The 24875-nt window shown below is 53.6% G+C and overlaps 3 protein-coding genes across 26 annotated transcripts in view; 1 reads left to right on the top strand and 2 right to left on the bottom strand.

Moving 5' to 3' along the window:
* PITPNM2 (phosphatidylinositol transfer protein membrane associated 2) overlaps positions 1 to 12687 on the top strand; it is a 133565-nt gene extending 120878 nt beyond the window's left edge. For 13 of the 16 annotated variants that reach the window (XM_072024363.1, XM_038187403.2, XM_027469731.3 and 10 more), the window contains 9 exons: positions 226 to 432; positions 2185 to 2333; positions 4892 to 5008; positions 5731 to 5847; positions 6003 to 6151; positions 6902 to 7051; positions 7141 to 7324; positions 8644 to 8772; positions 9061 to 12687. In XM_072024363.1, coding sequence (XP_071880464.1) covers positions 226 to 432; positions 2185 to 2333; positions 4892 to 5008; positions 5731 to 5847; positions 6003 to 6151; positions 6902 to 7051; positions 7141 to 7324; positions 8644 to 8772; positions 9061 to 9408 — 1550 coding nt within the window. In that variant the 3' untranslated portion in view covers positions 9409 to 12687. The remainder of the gene's footprint in view (positions 1 to 225; positions 433 to 2184; positions 2334 to 4891; positions 5009 to 5730; positions 5848 to 6002; positions 6152 to 6901; positions 7052 to 7140; positions 7325 to 8643; positions 8773 to 9060) is intronic. The other 3 variants (XM_027469734.3, XM_027469736.3, XM_027469735.3) reach the window with 1 other exon arrangement.
* A 337-nt stretch (positions 12688 to 13024) lies between these two features.
* On the bottom strand, positions 13025 to 18218 carry ARL6IP4 (ARF like GTPase 6 interacting protein 4). 5 transcript variants are annotated; one of them, XR_011803767.1, is made up of 6 exons: positions 17449 to 17905; positions 16311 to 16640; positions 15775 to 15892; positions 14797 to 14866; positions 14393 to 14568; positions 13025 to 13687 (listed from the first exon to the last, which is right to left on the bottom strand). XR_011803767.1 is itself a non-coding variant. In XM_027469744.3 (6 exons), exons 2-6 carry the CDS (start codon positions 17068 to 17070, stop codon positions 14512 to 14514), a joined length of 753 nt encoding a protein of 250 aa, XP_027325545.3. In that variant the 5' UTR covers positions 17071 to 17082; positions 18078 to 18218; the 3' UTR covers positions 13694 to 14511. The 5 variants fall into 5 exon arrangements, 4 of the variants coding, with proteins under 4 accessions (XP_027325545.3, XP_027325544.3, XP_071880475.1 ...); XM_027469744.3 differs by lacking the exons at positions 13025 to 13687; positions 17449 to 17905 and adding exons at positions 16893 to 17082; positions 18078 to 18218 and having other exon boundaries at positions 13694 to 14568; XM_027469743.3 differs by lacking the exon at positions 13025 to 13687 and adding an exon at positions 16893 to 17082 and having other exon boundaries at positions 13694 to 14568; positions 17449 to 17585.
* On the bottom strand, positions 17839 to 23154 carry OGFOD2 (2-oxoglutarate and iron dependent oxygenase domain containing 2). Of its 5 annotated transcripts, XM_027469739.3 has the most exons (7): positions 23018 to 23151; positions 22859 to 22915; positions 21761 to 21871; positions 20922 to 21021; positions 19950 to 20074; positions 19212 to 19469; positions 17839 to 18540 (listed from the first exon to the last, which is right to left on the bottom strand). In XM_027469739.3, exons 1-7 carry the CDS (start codon positions 23138 to 23140, stop codon positions 18265 to 18267), a joined length of 1050 nt encoding a protein of 349 aa, XP_027325540.1. In that variant the 5' UTR covers positions 23141 to 23151; the 3' UTR covers positions 17839 to 18264. The 5 variants fall into 5 exon arrangements, with proteins under 5 accessions (XP_027325540.1, XP_027325542.1, XP_038043334.1 ...); XM_027469741.3 differs by lacking the exon at positions 22859 to 22915 and having other exon boundaries at positions 23018 to 23154; XM_038187406.2 differs by lacking the exon at positions 23018 to 23151 and having other exon boundaries at positions 19950 to 20392; positions 20922 to 21871; positions 22859 to 22897.
* Positions 23155 to 24875: the final 1721 nt, after the last annotated feature.

The following is a 24875-nucleotide window of genomic DNA, read 5'->3' as shown; positions in this document are numbered from 1 at the left end:
TAGCACAGCAGCAGCCTGAAGCTGATACACTGAGGGTTGGACATGGCCTGCAGGCCACAGGGGCGCTGCAAAATGGTGCCTCCCTTCCGGGAGCCCTCCCCAGGGTGCAGCTTCCTCACAGCGTGAGCTTCTGGAGGATGGAAGTGGTGTTGCCTGCATCGTGTGTGCCGTAAGAAGTATGATTTCTGTTTTTTTGTTTGCTTTTGTATTTATTTTTCTTTTTAGAAACCAAACACCACCTTAACCATTGTAGAGGGTTTAGCCTTCTGTCCCAACTTGCACTCCCTCACAAATCCCCCACCCAGACTTCATCCAAGAGACGCAGGCAGCATAAACATGATGAAGTCCCTTCAAAGGGAAGAAAACTCAAAGGGCCACCGAGTCAAGATGCAGACTGTGCTCTTCGGATACCCAACCTGGACATCAAGAAAGGTATTCTGGAGAGACCAGCTCCAGTCAACCTCCTCTTGTTCAGTGGTCACAGATCTTCACAACAAATCTATGCGCTTTCACTGAGACACTTGCAATTTCTGGTTGCATTTTAACAAGTACTTATGTCACTTTGCTCCAAAGGTCACTCATAAATAACACTGCTAACACCTGGCAAGAGCAGGAGTTCTTCTAGGCAGAGTTGTGGGACAACGCTTCTGCCTCTACCACCCTCATGCTGTCCTTTGAGCACAGAAGAGTAAATCCTGTCTGCTTCGTACAAAGAATCTGGAGTTACCCAAGCTGGGGACTTGCATGAGAAATTAAAGGTTGGGACGTGACCAGGAGCTGCCAATTTGGAAGGCAGAAAGTCAGAAGTGGCTGCGAGGAGGTGCCTGTGTGATCTGGAAAAGCCGTGTTGATCCAGCAATGCCCTCCTCCTCTTTCCCTTGGCTCTTCGGAATCTCAAGGGCCGTTAGGATGGCCCCAGGTGGCCTGGGCATTCGGCACACCAGGTTTTGGGCCATGGGGAAGTGCTGATGCTGTAAGTCTCTGCACTTCACAGTGGTTGTGCTGGGCTCTGGAAGGAGCTGATGGGTCCATTTTTTTTAAGTTCAGCATCGGGGCTCATCACCAGCAGCTTTCCCTTAATAAGAAGGCTTTGTTGGATTGCACCTTATGCCTGGCAGCTTTCCTGGAAGTCCATATAAAGGGAAAATTGTTACAGAGAAAAACAAGTCAGAGGAAAAACTGCCAAAACCCCATCTTGCGACCTGCATGCAAACTCAGCTCTTCCTATTGCTGTCTTCACCTGACCCATCTTCTTTCCATGGCTGCTCTTCCAGGCCAGAGGGTGCAGGAGCTGAGGGTTCCTCACTGCTGGGAGAGCTGCCCACGCTGTCAGGGTCGGAAGCTTTGGGCTGAAACGTGCTTGTTATGGAACTGGAAAGGATGAGTGTGTCTTCAGGGCAGCGTTGAAGTGTGGTGGTGTGCGAGTAGTGGCTGTCAGCCACTTGTGTGTGAGCTGTTTGGTGGAAGAAACTCTTCTGAATTTTCTGTAACCTTGCCCACCCAAATCTCGGTGCATTTTTCAGTCTCCCATGCAGTGGAGTCCCAGAGCCGCTGGGCCAGGTGTCTCTGTCACCTGCACCATGGTGGCCTCGGAAGGCAATGAGGATTTACTGGGAATTGCCAATCCTGGCAGCAAGAGCCATAGCACCCTGCCTTGTGGCACCTTTAACATCTCACGTGGGCTCCCAGCATTCATATCCTGTGCAGTGTGGCTGAGATCTGGGTGCCAAAGAGTCTTTCACTCCCTGGGGAGAGCTAAAGGAGTTTGAAGCAGGGCTGGAGATAACCTGGGCACACTGCAGTGGACAGCACGCACATCCTTCCTCCCACATCCCACAGGAGACAATTTTGTCTTCTGCTTTGGAACGTGGATTCCCAGGCTCACTGCACGTGAGCTTTGGATCCCTTCCCTGTGGTCCGGATTAATGGCAAGTTAATACCTGCCCTCTAGTGCTTTTGTATGTCCTTAAATAAAGGAGAGCTCAAGTGCTGCTGCCTCCGTGTGTTCCTCCTTTGGGTTGAGCAGACAATAAGCCCTGGGTTGGTCGTTCCCTCTTAACAGTGCAACCGTCTGGGGAGCAGCTTCCTGGCCTACCTGGAGCGAGGGGCCAGCGCCTTGAAATACCATTTGTGACAGACTGTGCATGCACATGAACCTGCTTTGAATGAATCTTTTCCTTCTAGTTGCTGCCAAATGGTGGGGAACCAAAAGGATCGACTACGCTCTCTACTGTCCTGATGCCCTGACAGCTTTCCCCACGGTTGCCTTACCTCACCTCTTCCACGCCAGCTACTGGGAGTCCACAGACGTTGTCTCCTTCCTGCTGAGACAGGTACGGTCATCCTCCCACCCTCATCTCCCTTGGGTTCTGTTTCTGCTGGGGGAAAAAAGGGGAGGAGGATTTTTATTTTTCCACTGTACCTTCCATTACTCTTCTTGATGCACAGAGCTGAGAAAATACCCTTTGTGCAGGTCCATCTTCTTCCCTGTTTTTTTGTTTCTGATCTGTGTCGCTAGCAGAGCTGCTCCCATGCAAAATTAATGGATGGGTGCTGTTGCACCCAGTTAGTTCAGGTCTGGGTTTTGCCACCAAAGCAGGCTTTAGGCAGTCTCCCCAAGGAGCGTTGGAGTGCGACAAGCAGCCTGGGGCTGTTTCCCATCAGATCGCAGTGGCAAAAGACGGAGGCACTTGTTTTTTGCAAGTGAGCTGTTCTCTGTGTGTGAGTTTGGATCCCAAGTCTGAAACTTAAACAAACTTCTTGGTGTCTAAACAGAAATAGCACCAAATTTGATAAAACCGAAGAAGTTCTGTATGAGTTTGACATGAGTTGATAAATAGGGCTGGGTTCCTCAGTTTCTGAGTTACTGCAGTCTCCTGTAGGAACCCAGACCATCGTCACTGTGCTGGGATTTTGTTTTTGTTCCTCCGGTACAAAGAAGTTCTCCTGGGGCTAGGTAAATGGGGATTTCTGCAGTCTGATGCCTCAGACTGTCAACCTAAATTTGGCCTGAGATTTAAATTCACTGTTTAAAATCTGTTTTTCCTCAACAATTTTTTTTTCTTCAGTTCCTTGGGGGATGAAAGAGTGTTATTTGCCTTACAAAGTATGAACCCCTTCAAGGAATGGTACTTGGAGCATGGAAGTGGAAAAAAACACAACAAAACAAAGAGCAACTCAGTGGATTGTGTTGCCCACTACGGCGCTTGGATTTGCTTTGTGTTAGCTCAGCTGTTAAGCTGTCCCCGCTCCCTTCCAGCCTCCTCGACTGCAGCTCTCAATTATTTATGACTCTGTTGGCAAACTTTCTTTCAGTGCTGTTTTCCAAATTGTGTGCGAACCATAAACAACAGAGATGTCGGTGCTGGTGGCAGCAGAGCAGTAGCGATAATCCAGCGAGACCCTTTCTTCTCTGCCTGTATCTCGCCCAGCGAGACGTCTCCGTGCTGGCACACACCTCGCCAGCTCAGCTGCTGTGAAACCACAGCCCCGCATCAAACTTAGCCCAGCGGGGCTGAAGGCAGTGAGGGACCCATAATTGTGCCTGAGTGGGAACAGCCACGATGGTCTCACACGTGAAAGGCCCCCCTCCCAAAATAGCACAGCCAATTACTCAGGATTCAGCCCAAACCTGGGGCTGCAGCACAGTGGGGTACTTCATTTCTTGCAGCTCTCCGTCTGCTCAAAGCCCTCCAGTGGCTGCCTCTGCAGTGTGGCACCCCTGCTTCCCCAGTGTCTGTCTCTACTCGCTCATCTCTGCCTCGAGACTGTCATTTTTCTCATGCCCTCTCCTCTTGCTGTCCTTCCAGAGCACCACACCACTTCTTCCCCTAATAAGGACTTGTTTCTAATCTCTGGACAAAGTGTAAAAGAAAGCCGTTGGATAGTGTTAGCCTCCAAAGACTGAATCTTGTTAAAATAAGCCCAAGTGGGACTCAAAATAGATTCCCGATTTAAATAATTTTCAGTAAAACTTGTTATGTTGTTTGCCTTGGATTTCTGTGAAATCCCTCCCCAGCAAGCTCACCCTCCCTGGGGTCCTTTTTCTGTTTCCCGGGAAGAAAAAACAACCTCAGCTCTGCAAAGCAAGCTGGTCTGTGCCAGACCACTACTGCCTGGGTCAGCTGGAGAGCTGCTGACCCCACAGGCTGTGCTCGAGAGCTTGTAGAAGAGCTGACACACGCGAGTCTTCTTAATATTTTGGAGGGTCAGGGTCACAAAAGACTGCTGCCAGTTTTGGAGTTCTCTTTGCAGGGTCACCCCCCAGCCTTAGAGCAGCCTTTGAGACACCTCCTCGCCTTTGAAGTCTGTGGTGTTGGTCTTCCTTTTCCCTTCTGGGGTTGGTTGAAGAGCAACCTAGGTAGGATATAACCCTCCTCTCTCTGGGTTCCTTCTCCATCCTTGCCTGTGTCCTGGCAGGCAGGAGCTGCTCCCAAAGGCTTGGGGACGTGACCTTGTCCCTCTCGGATCTCTGTTCCCGTGCAGTGACACCTACTGGCTTGGAGATCAGTCCCTGCCAGACCATGGGACTAGTGAGTGCCTGCAGGAAGGGAGGTCTCTAAATGCAGCACTTTCTGCTGTGTTTGAGCCAGTTTTATACCTCCTGACAGTCTAAATAACTCGCCCTTTTTACCTGCATCCCAGCCAGGATTAAATGAGTGCTGGCCACAGACTTTGCTAGCTCAGAAGAAACCAATTTTCTCTGCTCTTAAGGAAGCAGCCTCTCAAAGTGCTAGCTGACAAGCCAAATGCCCAGCAGGAGAACTTGTCTGTCTCTGTCCAGGCACTGCCCTCCCTCAGCACAGGCTGGGGAGATGCAGAAAGCGCAGGCAGGAGGAGAGGGGGCACTGTGCAAGTGGCTAAGCTGCGGATGGGATTTGTCGTCCCACAGGTGATGAGGCACGAGAACTCGAGCGTGTTGGAGCTGGATGGGAAGGAGGTGTCCGTCTTCACCCCCTCCAAGCCCCGTGAGAAGTGGCTCCGCAAGAGGACACACGTGAAGCTGCGGGTGAGGGGGTCTGGGGGCTGCCTCTGCTGCAGCAGGGAGAGCTGTCACCTACGGGGGCTTCAGTTTGGGCTGCAGGAACGGTGCTGAAGGCAGCCACCGTGGGCACCTGCGTCTGTCCATGTTCTTGCCATATTATATAGACAGAGACATCATGCTGCTGATGTATGTTAGTGATATTTCACTCATAAAGTTGTGAAAAAGGCACCCGAAAGATCTGTATCAGCAAGGTCTTGGCCTTCACTCCGTGTAAAGTGCAGCGAGTGTGGCTGGAGGTCAGGGAAGGAGAAGCAGCTTCTTCCAAAGTTCAAGAACACAAGTCCTGTGTGAATGCCCTTCGTTCCCAGGAAATGTTTCTGATTCCTGAAAGAGGGCAGTTCTCTGCTAGAGCTGAAACAACGTCAGCAAATTTCTCTGGCAACTGTTTGTATTGCCTCTTAAATCGAAAGTGTAAGATCCAATGGACAGAAACAGAATTGCACATACAAATTGCCTTTTAAATGGGCTCTTCAGACACATACATTTTGTACCTGTCATCAGTGCAGGGCACAAAGTCTCACCTCCCCTACAGGTCAAATTATTTTCTGAAGCTGAGAGCTGTGGGTGACCTGGGTGGGGAATGACACAGAAACCCCCGCACTGATTTGTGCAGTCACGTTTGGCGTTCCCCTATGAGACTGTTCATCACTGAACCTTTTCCTTTTTTTTCTTCTTGACTTGTGTAGAATGTCGCAGCCAACCACAGGATAAACGACACCATTGCTAATGAAGATGGGCCCCAGACCTTAACTGGGAGGTTTATGTACGGCCCACTCGATATGGTCACACTCACGGGAGAGAAGGTACGGTCTGCTGGGGGGTTGTGCACCAAAGGGTTTCCTACCCTTGTGCCTTGGTCTAGCTGAACGAAGGGGCTTGGATGGAAGGTCCCTGTGCTTGGCCCATTGTACAACTCATCTTTATCGCCGTTGTTGACCCAGACTTGCTGTGTTCCCAGGTGGACATCCACATCATGACCCAGCCGCCGTCAGGAGAGTGGGTTTACTTTGACACTGAGATCAGCAACAGCAGTGGCAGAATTTCCTACGTCATCCCTGAGAACCGGCGCCTGGGCATTGGCGTGTACCCTGTCAAGATGGTGGTCAGGTGATGTACCTTGGATGGCTGTGGCTTAGTTTGCAAGGGGATAAAAAAGGCTTGAAACAGGCCATGCGATTGCGTGACAAAGTCATAGACCTGCAATCCAGAATAAAAGAGGAATTTGATAATTGTAGAGTACAGTCCCTCCTTGCGTGGCAGCTCTGATTGTTGGGTGTGTTCAGGGCGCAGTTTACCAGCAACAGGAGCAAAATGATATGTACTCTGCAGCTATAAAAGGAAGATTCATGTTTTATTCTGCCTCTTACATCGTGAACAGGATGGTAATTGAGCTCTGGTTGCAGGAGCTTGCATGCCTTCTGCACCATAGGTGTATGGCCTCACTGTCATCTACGAAACTGCACAGCTGAGCATATTTTAAAGACTATAATCTTGTCCTTGAGAGGCAGAACTTTGTTCTCATGGTAATTCACAGACCACAAGGTTTCAGCTCAGCTCCAGTTGCTGGCATTCAGCTCTGGAAGGGGGAGAAGAGGAGCATCTTTTCAGTGGTGGAAGCAGCTATGTTCTTCTGGGAGTGTGTTTTGAGTCACTGATGGGCACTGACACCAGAGCACGATTTCCCACCCTACCTCAACACAGAGTCCTTCCTGCAGTGCCCATCGCTGCTCTAACCAAGGGTAGCACAGCTGTTAGAGCCTTTGGGCCAGATTTGGGGCTGCCTTGGGCTCGTGGTGCACTTTACTTCTGAAAGAACCTCGGTATCTTTATGCCTATAAACATCTGTTTCCCTTTCAGGGGTGACCACACTTATGCGGACAGCTACATCACGGTTCTGCCCAAGGGGACGGAGTTTGTGGTGTTCAGCATCGACGGCTCCTTTGCAGCCAGTGTCTCCATCATGGGCAGCGACCCCAAAGTCCGCGCTGGAGCAGTCGACGTTGTACGGTGAGCAGCAGGGCCTGGGGCAGTCGGTTTGCTTTGCCCGTAGCATTGCTCTAGGTCTGTAATCCATGGACTTGTGGGTTTTCTTCCAGGCACTGGCAAGACCTTGGCTACCTCATTATCTACGTCACAGGCCGCCCCGACATGCAGAAGCAGAGGGTGGTAGCGTGGTTAGCACAGCACAACTTCCCCCATGGGATCGTCTCGTTCTGCGATGGGCTCGTTCACGACCCGCTGCGGCACAAGGCCAACTTCCTGAAATCCCTCATCACGGACGTAAGCCTGCGCCTGCTGAAATATGATCGTAGCACGGGTTTAGATTGCTCCTTGTCCAATTGCCCCTGTCAGCACCAGTCTCTTGGCAGCAATGCGACCTGCAGTGGAAGATTAATCTCTGTTCATTTTATTTTCATCCTTTTATTGCTCCACAAAGTGTCTGTGCTGTTAAATTGTGTCATCTCCGCTCTGCACTGTCCCATCTCATCACCGATTCTTCCAATGCCAAATGCCAAGTGAAAGAGGGAGCGGTGCCTCCCCTTCCCTGCTTGTGTGCTTCTGTCACCTGCTCAGTGGCTTTCTGTCTGCCCATCGTGTAACCTGCGGGTCTGAGGTGCCCTTTGGAGGGCGTGGGGCTGCGGCAGGGAGTGGCCTTGCATCACCTACCCCTGACAGGAGACTGCGTAGAGCGGCTTCCTGAGCATTCACCCCAGGGAGGCCGTAATGTCACTCAGCCCAGAGGCTCAGAAAAGCTCCAAATAAAACAAGCTTTTCTCTGCCTGGCAAGCGAAGTAGCTGTCAGCATCCAGAGCACTCGTGCCCTGCCTTGAAGAACAGGGAACCCCTCGTTAACCCTTGGACTCTCATTTTGACCTGAGCCATGGAGGCAGGAGCAGCTGTCTCCGACTTGCTGCCACGAGGGCCGCGCTAGCTGCTCTCCCTTGTCCTCCGGGAGGACAAGTTTGTGACCAGGGCCAAAGAGGCCATATCCCCGGCTTGCCTGCAGCTCTGGGGGCAAAGCAGCCTGGTCTGTGGTGGCACCAGTGTCAGCACCTCCCCTGCTTCAACCCCCTGATGAAGGCTTTGGCCAGGAGCTGCTTTTGCTCTCCGCTGGGAGTGCAGGCAGATGAACCCCCGCAAGGCAGTTGTGTGTCACTGCCTGTCCCTGCTCCTTCCGTCCCGCGGTGCTGAGCAGCGGTATCGCATGTGGCAGCACAGCCAGCGGAGGGGAAGGCTCCGTGCTGCTGCTGACTGCACAGGGGGCTGCAAAACTCTCCTCTCCCCTAGTGGCAAGCAGGCAGTGAAGTGTGCGGCGTCCCTGCCCCCTGCGGACCTCAAGGCACGGCAGCCGTTCAGCCAGAGGAGATCTGCTGGCCTGTTGCTGTTATTCCTCTTGTTCCGGCCTGTAAACATCCCCAGCTCTGTTAATTAATGCTTTGCTCAGCGGTGCATTATCCAGCTGGGAACTTACATAAGTTATTGACCTGAGATTCCTACAAATGCTGTTCAGAAAAAGAAAAAAAAAGCTGCCCTGCCTGTTGAGCAGCGAGGAGCAGCGCCCATATGTTCTGACCGCGTGTTGCTTTCTCTCCCTGCAGCTCCACATGAGGATCCACGCGGCATACGGCTCCACGAAGGACATCTCTGTGTACAGCTCCATCAGCCTCCCGCCCACCCACATCTACATCGTTGGCCGACCCACCAAGAAGCTGCAGAGCCAGTGTCAGGTAGGAGCCGGCTCGTCAGAGCCCCCTGGGTGCTGCCCGAAAAGTCAAGGGCCTCCCGTGGGAGGGAGAGCAGCGGGGATTTGGTCACCCTAAAGCTGCTCTCAGACCTGGCGCTTTTCAAGACAGGAAGGTCCCACGTAGCAGGACCTGTGACATCTCTCTGGGTGGCTCCATGTCTTGTACATCACCCAGTGAGTGTGGCACAGTGAAAGCACTCAGCTCCCAGAGCCTAGCGGGGAAACGCCTCCTGTCCCTCTAACGCCTGCCCTTGTCCCCCTTGTCTCACAGTTCATCACGGAGGGCTACGCAGCCCACCTGGCCCAGCTGGAGTACAACCACCGCTCGCGCCCCGCCAAGAACACCACGCGCATGGCGCTGCGCAAGGGCAGCTTCGGGCTGCCCAGCCAGACCGAGTTCCTGCGCAAGAGGAACCACCTGCTGCGCACCATCTCCTCCCAGCCTTCAGCTGCCGGCGGCAGCAGCGCCGGCCACCGCCCCGAGCGCACCCAGAGCCAGTCCGACAGCGACAAGGAGAGGGACAGGGAACGCAGCCAAAGAAGCATGAGCATCGCCACGGGGTGCTGGGGTCGGAGCGCGGCATCCCGCCTGGAGTCTGGCCTCTTGGGGCAGAAGTAGCCGAGCCAGAGCCAGCGACTGTCGGCTGTAGCCACCGGAGGGGAAAACAAAAGGAAAGAGGGACGAGGCCGGCGTTACGGGCTGGAAGGGTAAATATGGTGCTACTCTAATAACATCGTGGTGTTCTGGGAAGAGATGGGATGTTTCCCACGCGGAACGTTCAGGCCTTGCAAGCGGGAGCGTCAGGTTTGTGCAGCGTGAGCCCAAGGAACAGCTGGAAACCGGGGGGGGGAAAGTCTCCAGGTCAAGATCGCGCTCTCTCCTGCCTCCTTCTCTTATCCAGGTTTAGTGACTGTAAATACGTGCCTCCTCGCCTTGTTAGCCATCGCTCCGATACGCGTGACCGAGTGCTGTCCTCAGAGCCACAGGAACGGGGATGAGGCTGGGGGAACTTGCTCTTGGTTGTCCCAGGAGTCAGACCAAGGTGCTCTGCCAGTGCTGGCACGGGGTGGGTTTGGGGTTCAGTGAGCGCGCTGCTTCCCCGGCACAGACAGCCCCAAGCGAGGGATTTACCAGGGGCTGCGCCAGGCAGAGCAACCGAGAGCTTTACCTGTACGAGGAGCTTCAAGTTCAGCCACTTTCGCAAGGAGTATGTGCAGTGGCCAAGCAGAAAGATGCTGTTGGTAGGGGCAGAATGTCGGCAGATTCACGCCCAAGCAAGTGGGGTCGTTATTACTGTTATTTTTTAAAGAGACATTTTAGAAGCCGATGGAATTTAACGTGTTGACCTGTTAAAAGAAGAATACAAGCTACTCTGAGCTGTTACAAGCCTCAGACACTTAATTTGCTGTTAAAAGTCTCCAAATATTGCTCTATATTATTTCCAAAACTAACCACCATATATTTGCAAGCAGTTCTTCTCATCCAAATGCAGGGTCTGACTCTCTCAACACCCACCTCTGAGACATTTTCTTCTTCCCAGGTTCTCTCCAAGTTCAGTAGCAGCTTCAATGGGAACTAGACTCGCTTCTTTTACCGGTAGTTACTGAACTGTAAAACCTCATTGTTTTTTGCACTGATGATTTTTAGAATGGAAACCTGTTACCATCTCATGTAGCTACATCTAACTGTTTGTAGTGCATGACAAAGAAATATTGCTAAGCCAGGGTGTGTGTGTGTGTGTATGTATATCCATCCACGTGCATATACATACGCCCACACACACACGTATATATATGTATATGTATATATTTAAAAAAACAACAAAACTCTGTGCAGAAGTTTTTCCAGCAGTAAGGAGACTGTAAGGAAGTGTGCCAACAAAGTCAGGCGAGCTTAAGAAAAGGCCATATCTTAATTTTCCTGGTGTGTTTCTCAGCGGCTGTGCCTGAGCCGATGGTTTGTGTGCTGCCGGAGCGAGCCGGGGCTGGGTGCGAGGTGAGGGAGCTGCCCGGTGCGTGGGGGAAGCCATCGCTGCTGTCCGGCACCCCCTGGTGACACCGAGACGTGCAGGGTGTGCAGTGCGGTGCCTGCAGCACCAGAGGAGAACAGTGCCTAGAGCGGGGGCTTCCAGAAAGCCCCGTAGCCCTGTCCCCCCCCAGGTCAGCCTGGCCAGGACTTCTGGCCACGGTGAGGGGCCTGGCTCCCTCCTTGCACACACCTCCTGGGCCAGAGGGGCACCCCCCGGGGGGGCTCGGGGTGCCCATTTACAGCCTCCAGTTGGCCTCTTCACGTGGAGATTTTATAGTCCTACCGAGCTCCTCGACTGTGTGTAACCCCGCTTCCCCCACCACCCTTACCTGTATTTATATCACTTTCTACTTACGAGGATCTTATTTATAACAACAATTTTTTAGACTGGCTGCTTCATTTTATTAACTGTTTCAATATGAAGTGCAGGACGGCCGCACTGAGACACACAGCACTGTGAACACTGCTCTGCTACTTGGCTCCGGGCCACAGTAGGCAAACCTAAACTCATCAGGCATCCAAGGTAGACCTCGTGTTCGGGGCGTCGGTGCAGGCGCAACGCGCGCGCTGCCTGCGCCGCCAGCGGAGGGACAGTGCTGAGCTGCCGGCGGGGCGCTCACACCCAGCCGCCCGCCCGCACAGTGCATCTCCCACGTCCTTGCAGCCTGACTGCAAACTGCTTAACCACTTCTCTTTGATAATTATTCAATTGCAGAATGTATCCGATGACTTTTATTACCGAAAACTGACTTCCCTTTCTGTGGGCCCGGCTAAGCTCTCTCTGAATGTACATCCGGAGCTCGCTGGGTTTCCAAACAATGTGAATCGTCCCACAGCTTTTTGCTAGTCGAATGTTCTATCAAACAGTTGCCATCCGAGTAGGAAGCCAAGCCACAATCCATCCTGTGAAGTCACCAAACCACATCACAAAAACAATTTCTGCAAATTTGGATATGGCCTTTGCAAAATTCAACTTTTCCTCAAAGCCCACAACCAAGGCATGGTCTGTACATTTTCCAATGCTGATGAGATGTTCACATTTTCTTATGTGTAGATAGTGTAAAACAGAGGCGAATGTAAATGTTCAACATACAAAGTGGATATATAAAATGGAAAGTTATTTATTTATGTAGAGGAAGAAATGTCTGGAGGAACTGGAACCTTCAGGGTTTATTAATATTTAAAAATGTAGCTTTTTGTTTCAGGCATTATGTACAAAGCAATTACTTCATGGACCAAGTTTAATGTAACTGTCAATGAATGCAGAAGTGCAATATTATACTCACCTCTCCATCACTTCACGTTTTAAACAGCTACTAACCAGACTGACAATCATAGCACCTCTGTCCTCATCCTTTATTGAGCTTCTTGAAACTTCCCCAGGTCCTTTCCCTGGCCCCCCATCTGTTGCCATTGTACAAATCTGATATGGAGAAGCAATTGTAGAGCAGGACCTTTTTTGCTGCAATAATACCAGATGACGTGGGTGTAGTTACCAGGAAATATGCCAATAAGTTTTCTCCACCGATTCAGTCCATCACAGTCTGCATCAGTCTATCTTCAGACACCCCCATCTGGCACTCATCTCTCTGAAGCAAAGATCAACGTGCTACTCACTCAAAGAACAATAGCAATAGTTGAATTCTGTGTCTATAACCTGTTTGTTCTGAGCTGTTTTGGAGAGCGATGCATGTGACCCGATGTCTTTCCACGTGTATGGAAGAGGATCCACTTGGACATGGTGAGGGAAAGATGAATGTATCTCCCGTCCTTTCTAAAGGGGCGCTGTCAGGTTCAAGACCTAACTTATCTTTGTTACAAAGGACGTGTTTGCTTGGAAATGAAAGCCTATTAAAAGTTTCTCGTGCACCTCCCTGTCGCTGTTGTCTGGGCAGCCACCAGCACGACCGCTGACAGTCGCGCTGCTTCTGCTGCAGCCCACGTCCTGTACTCGCACATTAGCACAATACAGCACGCACTGCACAGGCTGCCTCAGGCTTTTCCTTTTTTTTTTTTTCCTTTTTTTTTTTTTTTCTAATTGTTTCCATGGGAATCAAACTCTGCTGTGGAGCTCAGATTTTTATAAAAAGCAGCTTTTTGTATTACGGAACTATCGGGCCAGACTTTCTACCTGACGCTGTCCCTTTCAAGTCTTTTAAAGGAAAAAAAAAAAAAAAAAAAAGGACCCCCATGCATTCACGCCGAGTTGTTTCCCTGGGTGGCCAGCTCACTCCGTCAGGTGAGGCGAAATTCTGATACCAAAAAACGTTTACAGTGTCCGATACGCGAGCCGAGAGCAGTAACTAGCCAAAGGGTTACTAACAAACGCCCGCTCCGCCCAGCAGCCGCCGTGCTTGCTGTAGCAGCCCCTTCTTCAGGTATTGCCACCGTCTGCTGCATTTCCTATTAGTTCTAGAAGCCTTACGGTCCCTTCCCTGTCCCGAGCACCCTCTGCCTGTCGATACCCTCGACTGTCAATTTTATATTCGACGATGTTAATTATATTTTATTTATAAAAAATTGCTTCGGGGGGGGGGGAATAACAGACGCGCGTGTGGGGTCCCACCGGAGGGCATGCCCGAGGGCGCCGGCCGCCCGCCCGCAGCCCGGGCCGAGCAGCCTGAGCCCAGCCGGTGCTCCCGGGCCATGCTGGGTCTGCCCCCGTGTGCGCAGCACCGTGCAGGTGACGTGCTTGTGTGTGACAAACCTTCTGTACGACTTCCTTCTCCTCCTTGCTGTTAGTGCATCGTTCCAATGCCTGGGTGTGCTTTGTGTACAGTACCATTGTGAGTTACACAGATTAAAGAAATGGGAAGGCTCGTCTCTCGTCTGCTTCTTTGGGAGCCGCTAGAAACACGAGTCACAAAGCCTGGGATGGGAGCAGGAGCCAGTTTAATGGAGGGTTACAGCCACGAACACAGCACTGAGGGCTTCTGCGAGGATCAACAGGACTCATTTGTCCATTAATTACCACTTTTTTTTTCTTTTTAACAGTTTGTAGCTTTATGGACTTTGTAGTGGGGGAAAATGACGGCTGTTTGCAGCACAGCTGCTGTGGGCAAAGGCCCCGAGACCCCCAGAGCCTTGCTGCTGCCCAGGACCAGCACTGTGGGAAAGGGGCATGAGTAAAGCCCCTGCGCAGGGTGGCACTCGAGGGCTTAGGCTGGGTGCTGCAGCCTGAGCAGAGCCACGCAGCACCACGGGCGCTCTGCTCCGAGCAGGGTGGGTGAGCACAAAGGGTCCATGAGCTGGGTATGCACAGGGCAGCAAGGATGGGACCGAGAGCAGCCCCTGAAGGGAAGACGTGGCAGCCAGCTGCCAGTGTTGTAGCCCTGGTGCATGCTCTGGCCACAGCCATGCCTCCTGCCAGCCAAAACCCAAAGCTGAGGGGCGTCAGCACCTCTCGGTGCTGCTGAGCTCCTCAGGCCTTAAAAGGGGCACCAGGGCAAGCAGGACCCAAGCGCATTACAGCCACACTGATCACAGCCAGGAGAGAGGGGAGACGACCTCTCGAAAAGGGGTTTACTGGGAGACGACCCATTAAAGGTGCTCTTCTTCCCAGTCAGTAACTTACAGAGCGGGTGGAAAGTGCCCCGGGAAGCGTCCTGACGCGGTGCCACCTGCAGGGTCCTGCTCATCACACCCAGGCTGCTGCCTGCAGAACAGCCCCCGGCACGGCTGGAGCCCAGGCTCTCACTGCAGCATCCCCGTCCGCACCTGGAAGGCCAGCCCGTCCCCCCGGGTGGCTTGCTGGAAAGGGAGAGACAGGCCCTCAGAGCACGGCCTTCCCGAGGACAAAAATCCACCAGCACCCACCCGCTGGGGCCGCTGCAGGGCTGCCAGGGCTTGGTTTTGCCCTAGTGGAGCCACTCAGGTCCCAGGAGGCGAAAACAACGCCTCTGGGTGCAGCAGCCCCTCAGCTGTGGCCCCCCCAGCCCTCCCACCAGCAGTCAGTGATGGTGACGAGCCCCCCGTTACCTTGTTAATCTCTTTGTGTCTCTCCTTGCTGACAATTTCTTCTAGAACTTCTCCATCTCCCTTAATAAGCCTGGAAGACAAGGACAGGGCCATGAGTTGTGACAGCTACTGCTTCAGACCCAGCCTCTGCAAAACCCCTTCCTTATTTTATTTGTTTATGCACTGAATTCAGGTCTGCTCCCGAATGCCCGAAGCACACAGGGGCCACTCATAAACGGGAGCCAGTTTGGGCCTGAAAGGCAGCCAGGCCCCGGAGCATCTCAGCTGCACAAATTTCCAGCAGTGTCAGAGGCAGCTCCCACCTCCAACCACGAGCAGGAATTTAATTGTCTTCATTACGTGCCTACCGGGGAACTGACCTTAGCTCCACACCTCCCTAAGCCCCGCAGGCTGCCTTCTATTTTAAGACCGGACTTGTCATGCCCAATTCTCTTCAGCACGATGTTTGCTGCTCGCTGGGAGGATGCAGTTTATTAAAATCTGGGTCATTTCTAGTTGGCAGCTAAACGAACTTCAGGCTGATTGTCTGTAACCTCAAGCAAAACACGCTCCCTGCCCACTCAGCCCCAGGTGCTGAGGGCACATTTCAGCCCTGAAAGGCAGGAGCATGAAACAGGGAGGGTGTGGAAGCACCACCACCCCCCTCTGGTTTTTGCTTTTGCAGGGGCAGGGCCCCATTTAATGGGACACAGCTGAACCACTCCAGCCACAAGGATTAAATAAAAGGGAGCTCTGCCACCTGCAGCTCTCCACTGGGAGGCAGCCCAGTGCCACTTGTGTAGGAACCCAGCACAATGTCACCCTTGGGTGCCCAACGTGCCATCTGCAGGGCTGACAGGAGGGATCTGCAAGGCCTCAGCTCAGGCTTTTGCTGCTGAAGGGGATAAAGGGGACATGGCCCCATACAGCAGAACAGCCTCCTCCCCTCACCACCTGTACAGGGAGATCCTGCCTCCTTTCTGCCCCGAGGGCCCGTACCTGGTTCTCCCCGTTTCAGGGTCCACGACTCTCCGTATGACGCTCTGCCTCGCGTCCCATTCCTCCTTCGTCATTGGCTTCATAGCCTGGATGCGGGATTTCTGTTCATCTGTCAGGACTGGAAGGTGTCCATTAGTCAGAGCTGTGCTCGAGCGGCACCGCAGCGTGCCTGCAATGAGCAGTCAGGAACACAGCACCAGATCCCTGCAGTGCTTGTGGGTCAGTGACAAACCACACCAAAGAAGGGCTGCTGGATGGCCCCAAAGCTCTGCCAGGTTGGTACTGCTGTGTCCTTTAATTTGGTGTCTCTTTTTCCACCTTACAGCCACAATTAGAGCTAAAAACTCACCAATCTATGTATGTAGCTCCTTACTTCTACTTAGTGTTGCTCAAAGGCAACAGGAGGGAGGAGTCAGGGACTGCTCCGTGCACAGCTCTGCTACAACACTCGGCGTGGATCCCACAAAGGGGACGCGCAGGAGCTTTTCCCCACTGCAGTGTTCCCTGGCTAAGCAAGAGGGAAACGTGAACGTTACCTGGCCCGGAGTCCACCAGCGACTCCTTCTGCCACTGCTCCAGTGAGGGGCCAGGCACCACTTCTGCCTTGGTGCTCTCCTCCGTAGGTTTTTCTTTTGACTTCTTTTTGGATTTCTTTTTTATTTTCTTCTTCTTCTTTTTCTCTTTGTGTTTCGCTCGCTTCTTTTTGCTGTGTTGACTCTTCTTTGCTTTGGGCTCGCTGTCACTGGAGTCATCGGAAGAGGAGCTGGAAGAAGACGAAGACGAGGAGGAGCTGGAGGAGGAAGACGTCTCAGAGGACGATGTGCTTGCCTTCCTCTTCTTTTTGCTCTTTCCTTCCTTCTTCTTTTCTGCAATGCATAAGAAGAGGGTGAGCAGGGCAGCTGTGGCCCTGTAGCAGCAGGGATTCCCGTTGCTGGTGCCCTCCTCTCCCAGCACGAAGACAAAGCCCCAGGGCAAATCCCCTCGGTGCTGCCACCAAAACGGGCACAAAGCACACGCTGATGTGACAGGCAGGGATCCTTTTCTCCCACCCAAGCCCCCTTTGTCCACCTGCCCCAAGAAAACCCGTTAAAAACGTTGGGTCGCAGGCCTCTCCCTACCTTCCTTGGTGGCTGCTGAGCTCGACCCGTGCCTGTGAGGCCCCGAGGGCCGCCTCCCCGGGGAGCTGCTGCCGGGCTTCGAGTGCAGCTCCCTGCTGCTCTTCCTGCGCTTCTCCTTCCTCTGCTGCCTGCTCCGGCTCCTGCTCCGCGATCGCTTCCGCGGCTGGCTGCGGGCCATGGCGCCTCAGCCCTGCGGGGACAGCGCCCTTGGGATCCCCAAAATTACCCAAACCCAGCCGCAGCCAGGGCTGGGACCACCTCGTCCTTGGGCAGCCACCGGAGCTCTGGGGGACGGGGCTGCTCCGAGGGCCCCCAATTAATGAGGGGCACGAGGATCCCCAGCTAATTACCGCCCTGACGCCCCCCCGGGAGACAGCAGGGGCCGCCAGCAGCCTGCAGGGCGCGGCCCCTTTAAGAAGGGAGCGGCCCCTTTAAGAGCCGGGCCCCGGCAGCGTTGCCCCTTTAAGGCCCCTTTCACCCTCCCCCCGCCCCCCCCCCGGTGCCGCCGCCGCGCGCATGCGCCCTCCTCCCCTCCCGCGGCGCCCCCCGGCCTCACCGCGGGCCGGGGCCGCGCCGCCGCCGCCGCTGCTCCTCCGGCCCGGTCCCCCCCTCACTTCCGGTCCGCAGCGCTCGGCGCCGGCTGGCAACGGGACCGCGCGCTTTGGTTCCGGGGCTCGGCAGGGCCCATGGCTCCGAAGAGCTCCTGGAGCCCTCGAGGCACCCCCTCGGCCGCCGCAGGGGATCAGAGCTCCCGGTACTGCTCCCGGTGGGTTTTTCTGAGCCTGTTTTAGGTAAATTTCCAGTGGTGACAACCCCACGCCATTCCCAGCAGCCTGCTCTGAGCCGCTTTTATCTCGGTTTGGGGCAGATCTCTCACTGCTGCCCCGCAACCCAAAAGCTTTTCTCCTGGGAGAGGCCAGGACTGCCCGCCAATAGCAGAGAAGTGGCAAATTTCGGGTTTTATTGCACTGTTTCTGCGGGTTATGTGGTTTTATTGCACTGGTCTTTCCCATTTACAGAGCCTTGCAACCCTGCTGTTGGCACAGAGGCCTCCACAAAGGCCAAGCAGCTTCAGTTATTTTTCCCGTACCCCTGAAATATTCCCAGAGCCCTTGCGGTGACTCCACCTGAAGGCTTTCTACACCTTCCAAGCATCCCCCCACCACGCTGGGGGTGAGCCCTCACCTGGCTGAGTACCAGCAGGGGACGCAGGCGGCTTCCCCAGCCCGGCAGGACTGGTTCTGCATCCCCAGCAAGGTGCCAGTGACTTCTGACACAACTCACGCATCCACCAGAGTCTGTCAGAGCAGCCCGAAAGGGCAGAAAACAGCTTTAGGCAACTTGGTCCAGAGAAATGGTGCCCTAGCACCTGCTACCACAGCGAACAGAGATCCACAGTCTCGGGCACGTCGTCCTCAGCGCTTTCCGTGAAGCCGTCTCCGAACCCCTCTGCTTCGACCAGCTCGGGCTTCTGGTTGCACATGGGGCAGAGCCGGTTGCGGATGGCCGAGGCTCTCATCCAGACGATGAGGTTCCAGCGCTCCCCCGAGGCGATGGGGAGCGCCCCGTGGATCTGCCCTCCTCTGTGTAACAGCCCCTGGGTCCCCACGTGTTCGACCTCGATGTAGCTGGGCACGGGGCTGGGATCCTGGAACAAAGGGAGGTGGGTACAGCATTATACCAGAAAGTCCCTGAAGAACAGTGGCCAGCAAGTTAAAACTTTGATTTCTTCAACAAGCAACAGGGAAAGGATGAGCTGTACCTCAAACACAGCCACTGGTGGCTTGGCAGCACTTTGGTACAACTGCTTTCAGGTAAGGCATTTGCAGTGACAGGTCCAGAGGGAATTCAAAGACAGAGTTTCAGTCCAAAAAAAAGTTTCACCAGTGTATGGTGGTTTTTTTAACCCCTCTCCTGTGAAGAATCCCCTTCTTAGAGGGGGATTAGCCCTATTCTTAGAGAATAGGGGCTACAGAATTAGGTGCAAGTCTCATGTGAAGTAAATGACTTCTTTCCCTGTCACTCAGCACCTCCCTGCTCATCCTTTTCCTTAAGGGAAGATGGGTTGGTTTGTCTCACTCTGCCTTCTACTACCACAGCTCTCTCCTCTCTTTGAATTGGCTGCAGTTAGCTTGAGCAGGGAGATCTTGTTCCTTGCAGAAAAGGTTCCTGTATAACCACTACATTGAAAAAAAGGGGAAGGGACAGAGTGCTTTGGACTGTCAGAAGTGAACAACTGCTGTTTAGAACAGTCAATGCCTTGGAATTGGGATTAGAGGGGAACAGAAGCAGGCTCCAGGTAAGGAATGTGCCCAGTACCTGCCGGAAATCCCCGAAGTACAAGCCACCTTCTGTGAAGTCTTTCCCCAGCGAAACGTTTAAGGTGACCTCTGCGTTGTCATAGTGGGAGCTGAGATCCAGGTCTTCGTGCAGCGCGTACTTGACCACGAACGCCTTGTGGCTGTCCAGGCAGGCGCCCCCCAGGTCGGGGTAGAGCAGAGCCGTTATGGGCCGCAGGTATTTCTCCCGCAGGGGCGTGATGAAGTTTTCATCCATCCCTATCTCGTTGAGCAAGACCTGCCACAGAGAGAGGAGCTGGGAGCAGCTGACCGGCAGCTGGGTTCTCTGCTGCTTCATCAAGTACTAAGCTGCCTTGTTCTCTTCCAACACTGCTGCTTGCTCAGATAAAGAGCCAAAGAACAAAGATTCCAGCTACAGGGAGAGGAAAGAAGATCAGATGGAAAGTGGTGGTGAACAGAGTAAGATCAAAAGTTGAGTGTTCTTTAGAACCAGACGCCTTGATTTAGAGGCGTGTTGTTTAAAAGCAAGGCACTCTTTGCTCTGAGATACCAGCTCCCACACCCTGTCCCTGCCTTTCCCTGTCCTTTTGTCTCCAGACAAGTCACTCACATTCCCTCAGCCTTTAAGGAGGCTGTACCCAAACAAAGCTGTACTCAAATACAGACATTTTGGAATGGAAAGGATCCTGAAACAAGGTAAACAAAGTCTGCTCGTGAACGCTCCCCCTAAAGAAGCACGAGAGCTGCTGAGTCCTACCCCATAGTTATTCATACTGTTGGGCCTGCCCTTCGGCATGTCCGACTGCTCAAAGTTCTCCAGCTCCTCAACAAAGGCTCGGCAGAACTCCTCCGTGAACACTGGCAGCCGATAGATCCTCTTATCTGCCAAGAGAAGGGAGACAGCTGGGGAAATAACAGGCAGGGGTGTGCTTGGCTGTTGTGCTGCCGAGCTAGACTGTGCTCATGTTGGTGAGAACGCAGCACCCACACGCTTCGCGTCGTGCTCCAGCTGCTCAGAGGATTGGCACTGGTCTTGAGGATTGGCTCTGGGATGGATTTGTTATTTTGCACGCTGGGCCCTTGCTTCCAGGCTTCTCCAGCCAGTTACGAGCCCTGGCACCGATTTAAATGCCTGCTGTAGGTGCCACGGAAATGCTCTGAGAAGCTCTGGAGAGCAGAGCTCTGCACGCACATTTTTCTCTGTTTTGAGAAAAGGAGACAACTTTTCAGCTTTTCTCAGCATTTCTGGTACAAAGAGAGCTTCACGAATGCCACCAGGGAAGCTGAAAACCCAGATCTCTTTTAAAAAGGCTGAAAGCCAGACTGAGAATATTTCAGCTCAGACTAACCTAGGGGGATTGTCTGAAATGGGAAAGCACTGGGGAGGGAAAACCAAGCCCTCCTAGCAAGCAGGATTCCTTCAGCGGGCTCCCCTGTGAGGTTACAGTACAACCAAAACCCCAGCCCTGCTGCAGCGAGAGCCTCTGCTGAGACATCAGCAGGCTGGGACAGGAAAGGCAGAACACAGGATCTCATCCAGAGCACAACTGCTGCACAACACTGCCTCTCCAGAGACTCTCATCAGGCAGAAAATAACATCCTGCTCGTCTCGGCTGCATATCAAATCCGAGCTATTAAAGACAGGGCTCGAAAACAGCTGTCATCGCTGAGGCTCAGCGTCACGCGGGTGCTCTTTGTCGATGATGGGTTGTTTTGTTTTGTTTTTTACCTGAGAAGGACTCGGTGTAGCGCAGGAGGCCATCGAGATGAGCATCTGGTGAAGTGCAGTAGCTAACGATTTCTAAAAATTCCGGGGCCAGGAAAGAATCCTGGCATCCAGGGAAGGAAGACAAATACAAACAGACACACAATTAGCTTGCACTGTCTTTTACAGCCCCAGAGGGAAACGGGCTTCCACAAAGGCATAGAAACTTTATAGAGTCTAGGGAGCAAGGCTGATGGTGAGACTTGGGTTACTTTTGTGGCAGAAAACGATACTGGTGTTTTTAGTGGTTTAGTAAATTGTGTTTTCCTGTAGTCTGTGAGTATTTCTAAATATAACCGACCAGATTTATCCTTCACATGATGGGAAAGAGCCTGACTCACAGCGTGGACACCTAACGGATAAATGCAAAGTCATTCCTAAAGGATTTCACATCTTGTCCTGGCCTCAGCACAACAGAGCAACTCAGGGAGGGGTGCACACAGGCAGGCAGCCGGCTGCCAGCCTCCAGCTGAGAGCAACTCGGAACTTCTCTGTGAGTTATGGGCATAAAAGCCGATTGCTGTAGCTGTCCCTCAGCCTTCACTAACCCTGTGTGCCGCAGGGATGCTTCAGATCCAAATTACTGATGGTATTCTGAGCTGAGTACCGGGTGCTGGTGCAGCTTTAACAACGAACGACCCTCATCCGGCTACAAACCTGGCGGAATCCTGCCTGGAGAATGAGCCAGGCTGCCACAGCTCTAGAACTGCGCACAATCCCAATGACAAGAGGGCTCCCTACTGCAAAAACAAACCCTCAGCCAGCTCCTTGGGTTCAAAATAGATTTCAAACCCAGTGTCTACCTGAAGAACGTACACTTCGGGGTGTTTTCGTTTGTAACGGCTGGCGATGATGGCTTTGCGTTCTGCTGACTGATGGATTAGCTGCTTTCTTCTCTGCACTTCTGCCTCGATCTAGGAATAAACAGCATCTCGTTAGAAAATCCAAATGGATAACTAAAACAATTCAAAGAACCTGCTCATTGTTTCAAACCAATTATTTTTGTTCAGTGTACCTCTGGGAGACAGAGTACGTGCCTTGCTTTTCTGTAGTCAAGACAAAACCTATAAATATTTAAAAATTCAAATTCCTAAGAGAGATTTGAGACGCATTCTCACAGCGGATGGCTTAAAAAAAATAACTGAAGCCTTTCCATGGACATGTCACGTGGAGCTGCAAGTTTTCAACCCTTTCAGGCATTTCTGACACCTCGTGAGTCACCGGCCTACGCCTTGAGAGCCTGGCTTACATCCTGACAGCACAAGCGCTGTCCAAGATGAAGACATTTGCTAGGAAGGAGACCAGACTTGTCACGAAGGGATTACTGCTAAGCGCTGTCGGGACAGGCTGATCTGTCATCGCAGACCAAACAGCTGGAGCAGCAGCTGATTCGGGTAACTCTTCATCTTTAATAACCCGCCGTGAGATTAGTTATGGCACATTTTGGGAAAACGAGGAAGGAGGGGTGGAGTTGGAGCCGGCTGTTTGACAGCTCGCTGGCCTGGGGAGCCAGGGAATTGATCCGAGCAGGATCACGGAATTGTTAGGGTTGGAAATGAGATCTGAGATCAGCTGGCCCAAACATCACCACACCACCAGTGTCACCGCTGAGCCACGTCCCCAAGCACCTCATCCAACCTCTCCTCGAACACCCCCAGGGATGGTGCCGCCACCACCATCCTGGGCCACCCGTCCCGATGCCTGCCTGCTCTTTCTGAGGAGAAACACCTCGAAATTTCCAACCTGAACACTAATTTCCCACCTCCACCTCCCCTGGCACAACTGGAGGCCATTCCCTCAGCCCTACCACAACCACCTACACCCAGAGACCGACCCCCAGCCCCCTCCCCAACTCCCCCTATTGTCCCCCAATGTCCCCCAGTTGTCCCCTCGCCGCTCACCTCCCTCACCACATCCTCCAACACCTCAGGGCTACCGCAGCCGCGCTCCCTCAGCTCCTGCAACCCACACGGCGGTGAGCAACGACCCGGGAGGGGGGGGGGGAGTGGGACGAACCCCGATCCCCCCCCCGCCCTCTGCCCGCTGCCCTCCTCCGTTACCGTCCCGTAGTCGCTGAGGAGCTGCTCCCGGTGCCGGTACCGAACGTGCAGCCCGCAGCGCCTCACGAAGATGTTAGCGGAGAAGAAACAGGAGCACGCCCGGAACGGCCGCGCCGCCGCCATGTTCCCGCCCGGCCCCTGAGCAGCGGCTCCTGAGGAGGGGCTGAGGGGAATCGGGGCGCGCTCCCGGCAAGGGGTGCGCGCTCCCGGAGGCTCCCGGAGGCGGGAGCGCGCACGGGGGGGGTCCCGTCACGGTTCCCCTCAGCATGGAGGCGGCGCTGCAGGTGGCCGAGGAGGAGGTGGTGGCGGCGGCGGCGGCCGAGCCGGGCGGCCCCAGCAGCAAGTTCGCCGACATCCAGCGGCTGCTGGCCGACGGCTGCTTCCCGCCCAGCTTCTGCTCCATCCAGAGGAAGAACCTCAAGCGCTACGCCCAGAAATTCGTCCTCGATGGTGGGCAGCCACCCCCCTCTCCCCATCCCAAACAGCCGCCTCACAGTGTGTGTGTGGGGGGGGGGGGGGCGTGCTGACAGGAATTTTGCCCCCTCCGGGGGTCTGTGAGGTGGTTTTGGGGTGTGGGGGCCTCCAGGTGGTGTGTGTGTGTGTGAGGGGGGTGATGCTGCCTGCAGTAGGGTTTTGTCGCTGTGGGGTGGGGGTTTTTGTGGGGTTTGGGGTAAGGGGGACAGCAGGTATGAGGTGTGTGGCACTAAAATGTCTTCTCCCTGCCCATCCGCAGGCGGCTGCCTCTACTATGTGGGGCCCAAGAAGGAGGAGAAGCGTGAGGTGATCGTGGACCCCGAGCGCAGGCGGCAGGTGTTCCTGGAGAGCCACTTCACCGAGATCGGCAACCACCTGGGCCAGAAGAAGACCGTGCACCGTATCCAGAGCCGCTACTACTGGCTGGGCATCGTGAAGGATGTGGTGGACTGGGTGAGTGGGGAGCATCGGCTGTGGCTGTGCCACCGGCGTATCCCCAAAGGGTTCAGGCAGGAGACCCTAGGGAGCAGCTGGAGGAGCCCTAATGCAGGGGGGGGTTGTTTCTGGTGCTCTTGCTTTGAAGCCATCTGCTAGGTGAAACTGCTGGAATGGCCTGAGTCGGCTGGGTAAATTGGGTGTCTTTCCCCAGAGCCTCAGGAAGCCTGCACAGGTTGGCATCCTCATGCAGGGCACTTTTGGGCAGGATGGGAACGTGGGATTGGCTTTGAGCAGGATGGGTTCCTGCCAGAGCTCCTCAGGTCACTAAACTATTGCAATGAGAGCTGTTTGGTGTTGCCATCAGCTCCTCCGGGCTGCTGTGCCTCACCCAGAGTATTGCTGAAAGTCCCCTCCAGGAGGGCTCTGCGGCACGGCCTGCTTTGGAGAAGTGCGGTTATGTTGCGTGGTCCAAGCAGCCCATGCCCCTCCAGCACCCTGGGGCTGACAATTTCTCTAGCCAGTAGAAGTTTAAAATACAGTAAATATTTGCTCCAAAGCGGGGTGAGAAATGTCTTTGGTATAGATCACATTCAGAAAGTTGGTTATTGCATCTGTGAAATCTGTCTGGGTGAGGTTTGTCAGAGGTGAACTGTGTCAGCCTGTTGTTTTTTGTCCTCTTTCTCTTTTGTCCCATTATTTTTGTAGGGTAGAAGGAAGTTGTACACAGTTACTGCCCCTCCTACCTATTCATAACCTGTTCAGTCCGAATCTGACGGAAATTGTCAGCCTATTATAAAGTCCTTTGATACGAATTTTTCCTTTCCCAGATCAAAATGTGCGAAACATGCCAGAATGCGGAACACAACAAGAACGTATCACGGAAAGCCAGACCTGTTAAAGTGGAATCTCCCTGGGAAGTGCTGGGATTAGATGTTCACGGTGAGTG

The sequence above is a fragment of the Anas platyrhynchos genome, chromosome 16 (assembly GCF_047663525.1).
Source record: "Anas platyrhynchos isolate ZD024472 breed Pekin duck chromosome 16, IASCAAS_PekinDuck_T2T, whole genome shotgun sequence".
Classification (NCBI taxonomy): Eukaryota; Metazoa; Chordata; class Aves; order Anseriformes; family Anatidae; genus Anas; species Anas platyrhynchos.
Note: the sequence above shows the minus strand (reverse complement) of the source record. Positions and strands in the feature narration are given on the sequence as shown.

What these genes read in the sequence shown, in the direction of transcription:
- ARL6IP4 (XM_072024372.1), bottom strand. Translation starts at nt 17,905, where the DNA reads ATGGGAAAGACCAGTGCAATAAAACCACATAACCCGCAGAAACAGTGC. An exon ending in CCTGAAACGGGGAGAACCAG is followed by an intron (nt 14,867 to 15,774) that starts GTACGGGCCCTC and finishes CTTGTCTTCCAG; the next exon opens with GCTTATTAAGGGAGATGGAG. An exon ending in GACACAAAGAGATTAACAAG is followed by an intron (nt 14,569 to 14,796) that starts GTAACGGGGGGC and finishes CTCCCTTTCCAG; the next exon opens with CAAGCCACCCGGGGGGACGG.
- OGFOD2 (XM_027469739.3), bottom strand. Translation starts at nt 23,140, where the DNA reads ATGGCGGCGGCGCGGCCGTTCCGGGCGTGCTCCTGTTTCTTCTCCGCT. An exon ending in TCCTCAGCGACTACGGGACG is followed by an intron (nt 22,916 to 23,017) that starts GTAACGGAGGAG and finishes TGTGGGTTGCAG; the next exon opens with GAGCTGAGGGAGCGCGGCTG. An exon ending in ACAGTATGAATAACTATGGG is followed by an intron (nt 19,470 to 19,949) that starts GTAGGACTCAGC and finishes TCTCTGTGGCAG; the next exon opens with GTCTTGCTCAACGAGATAGG.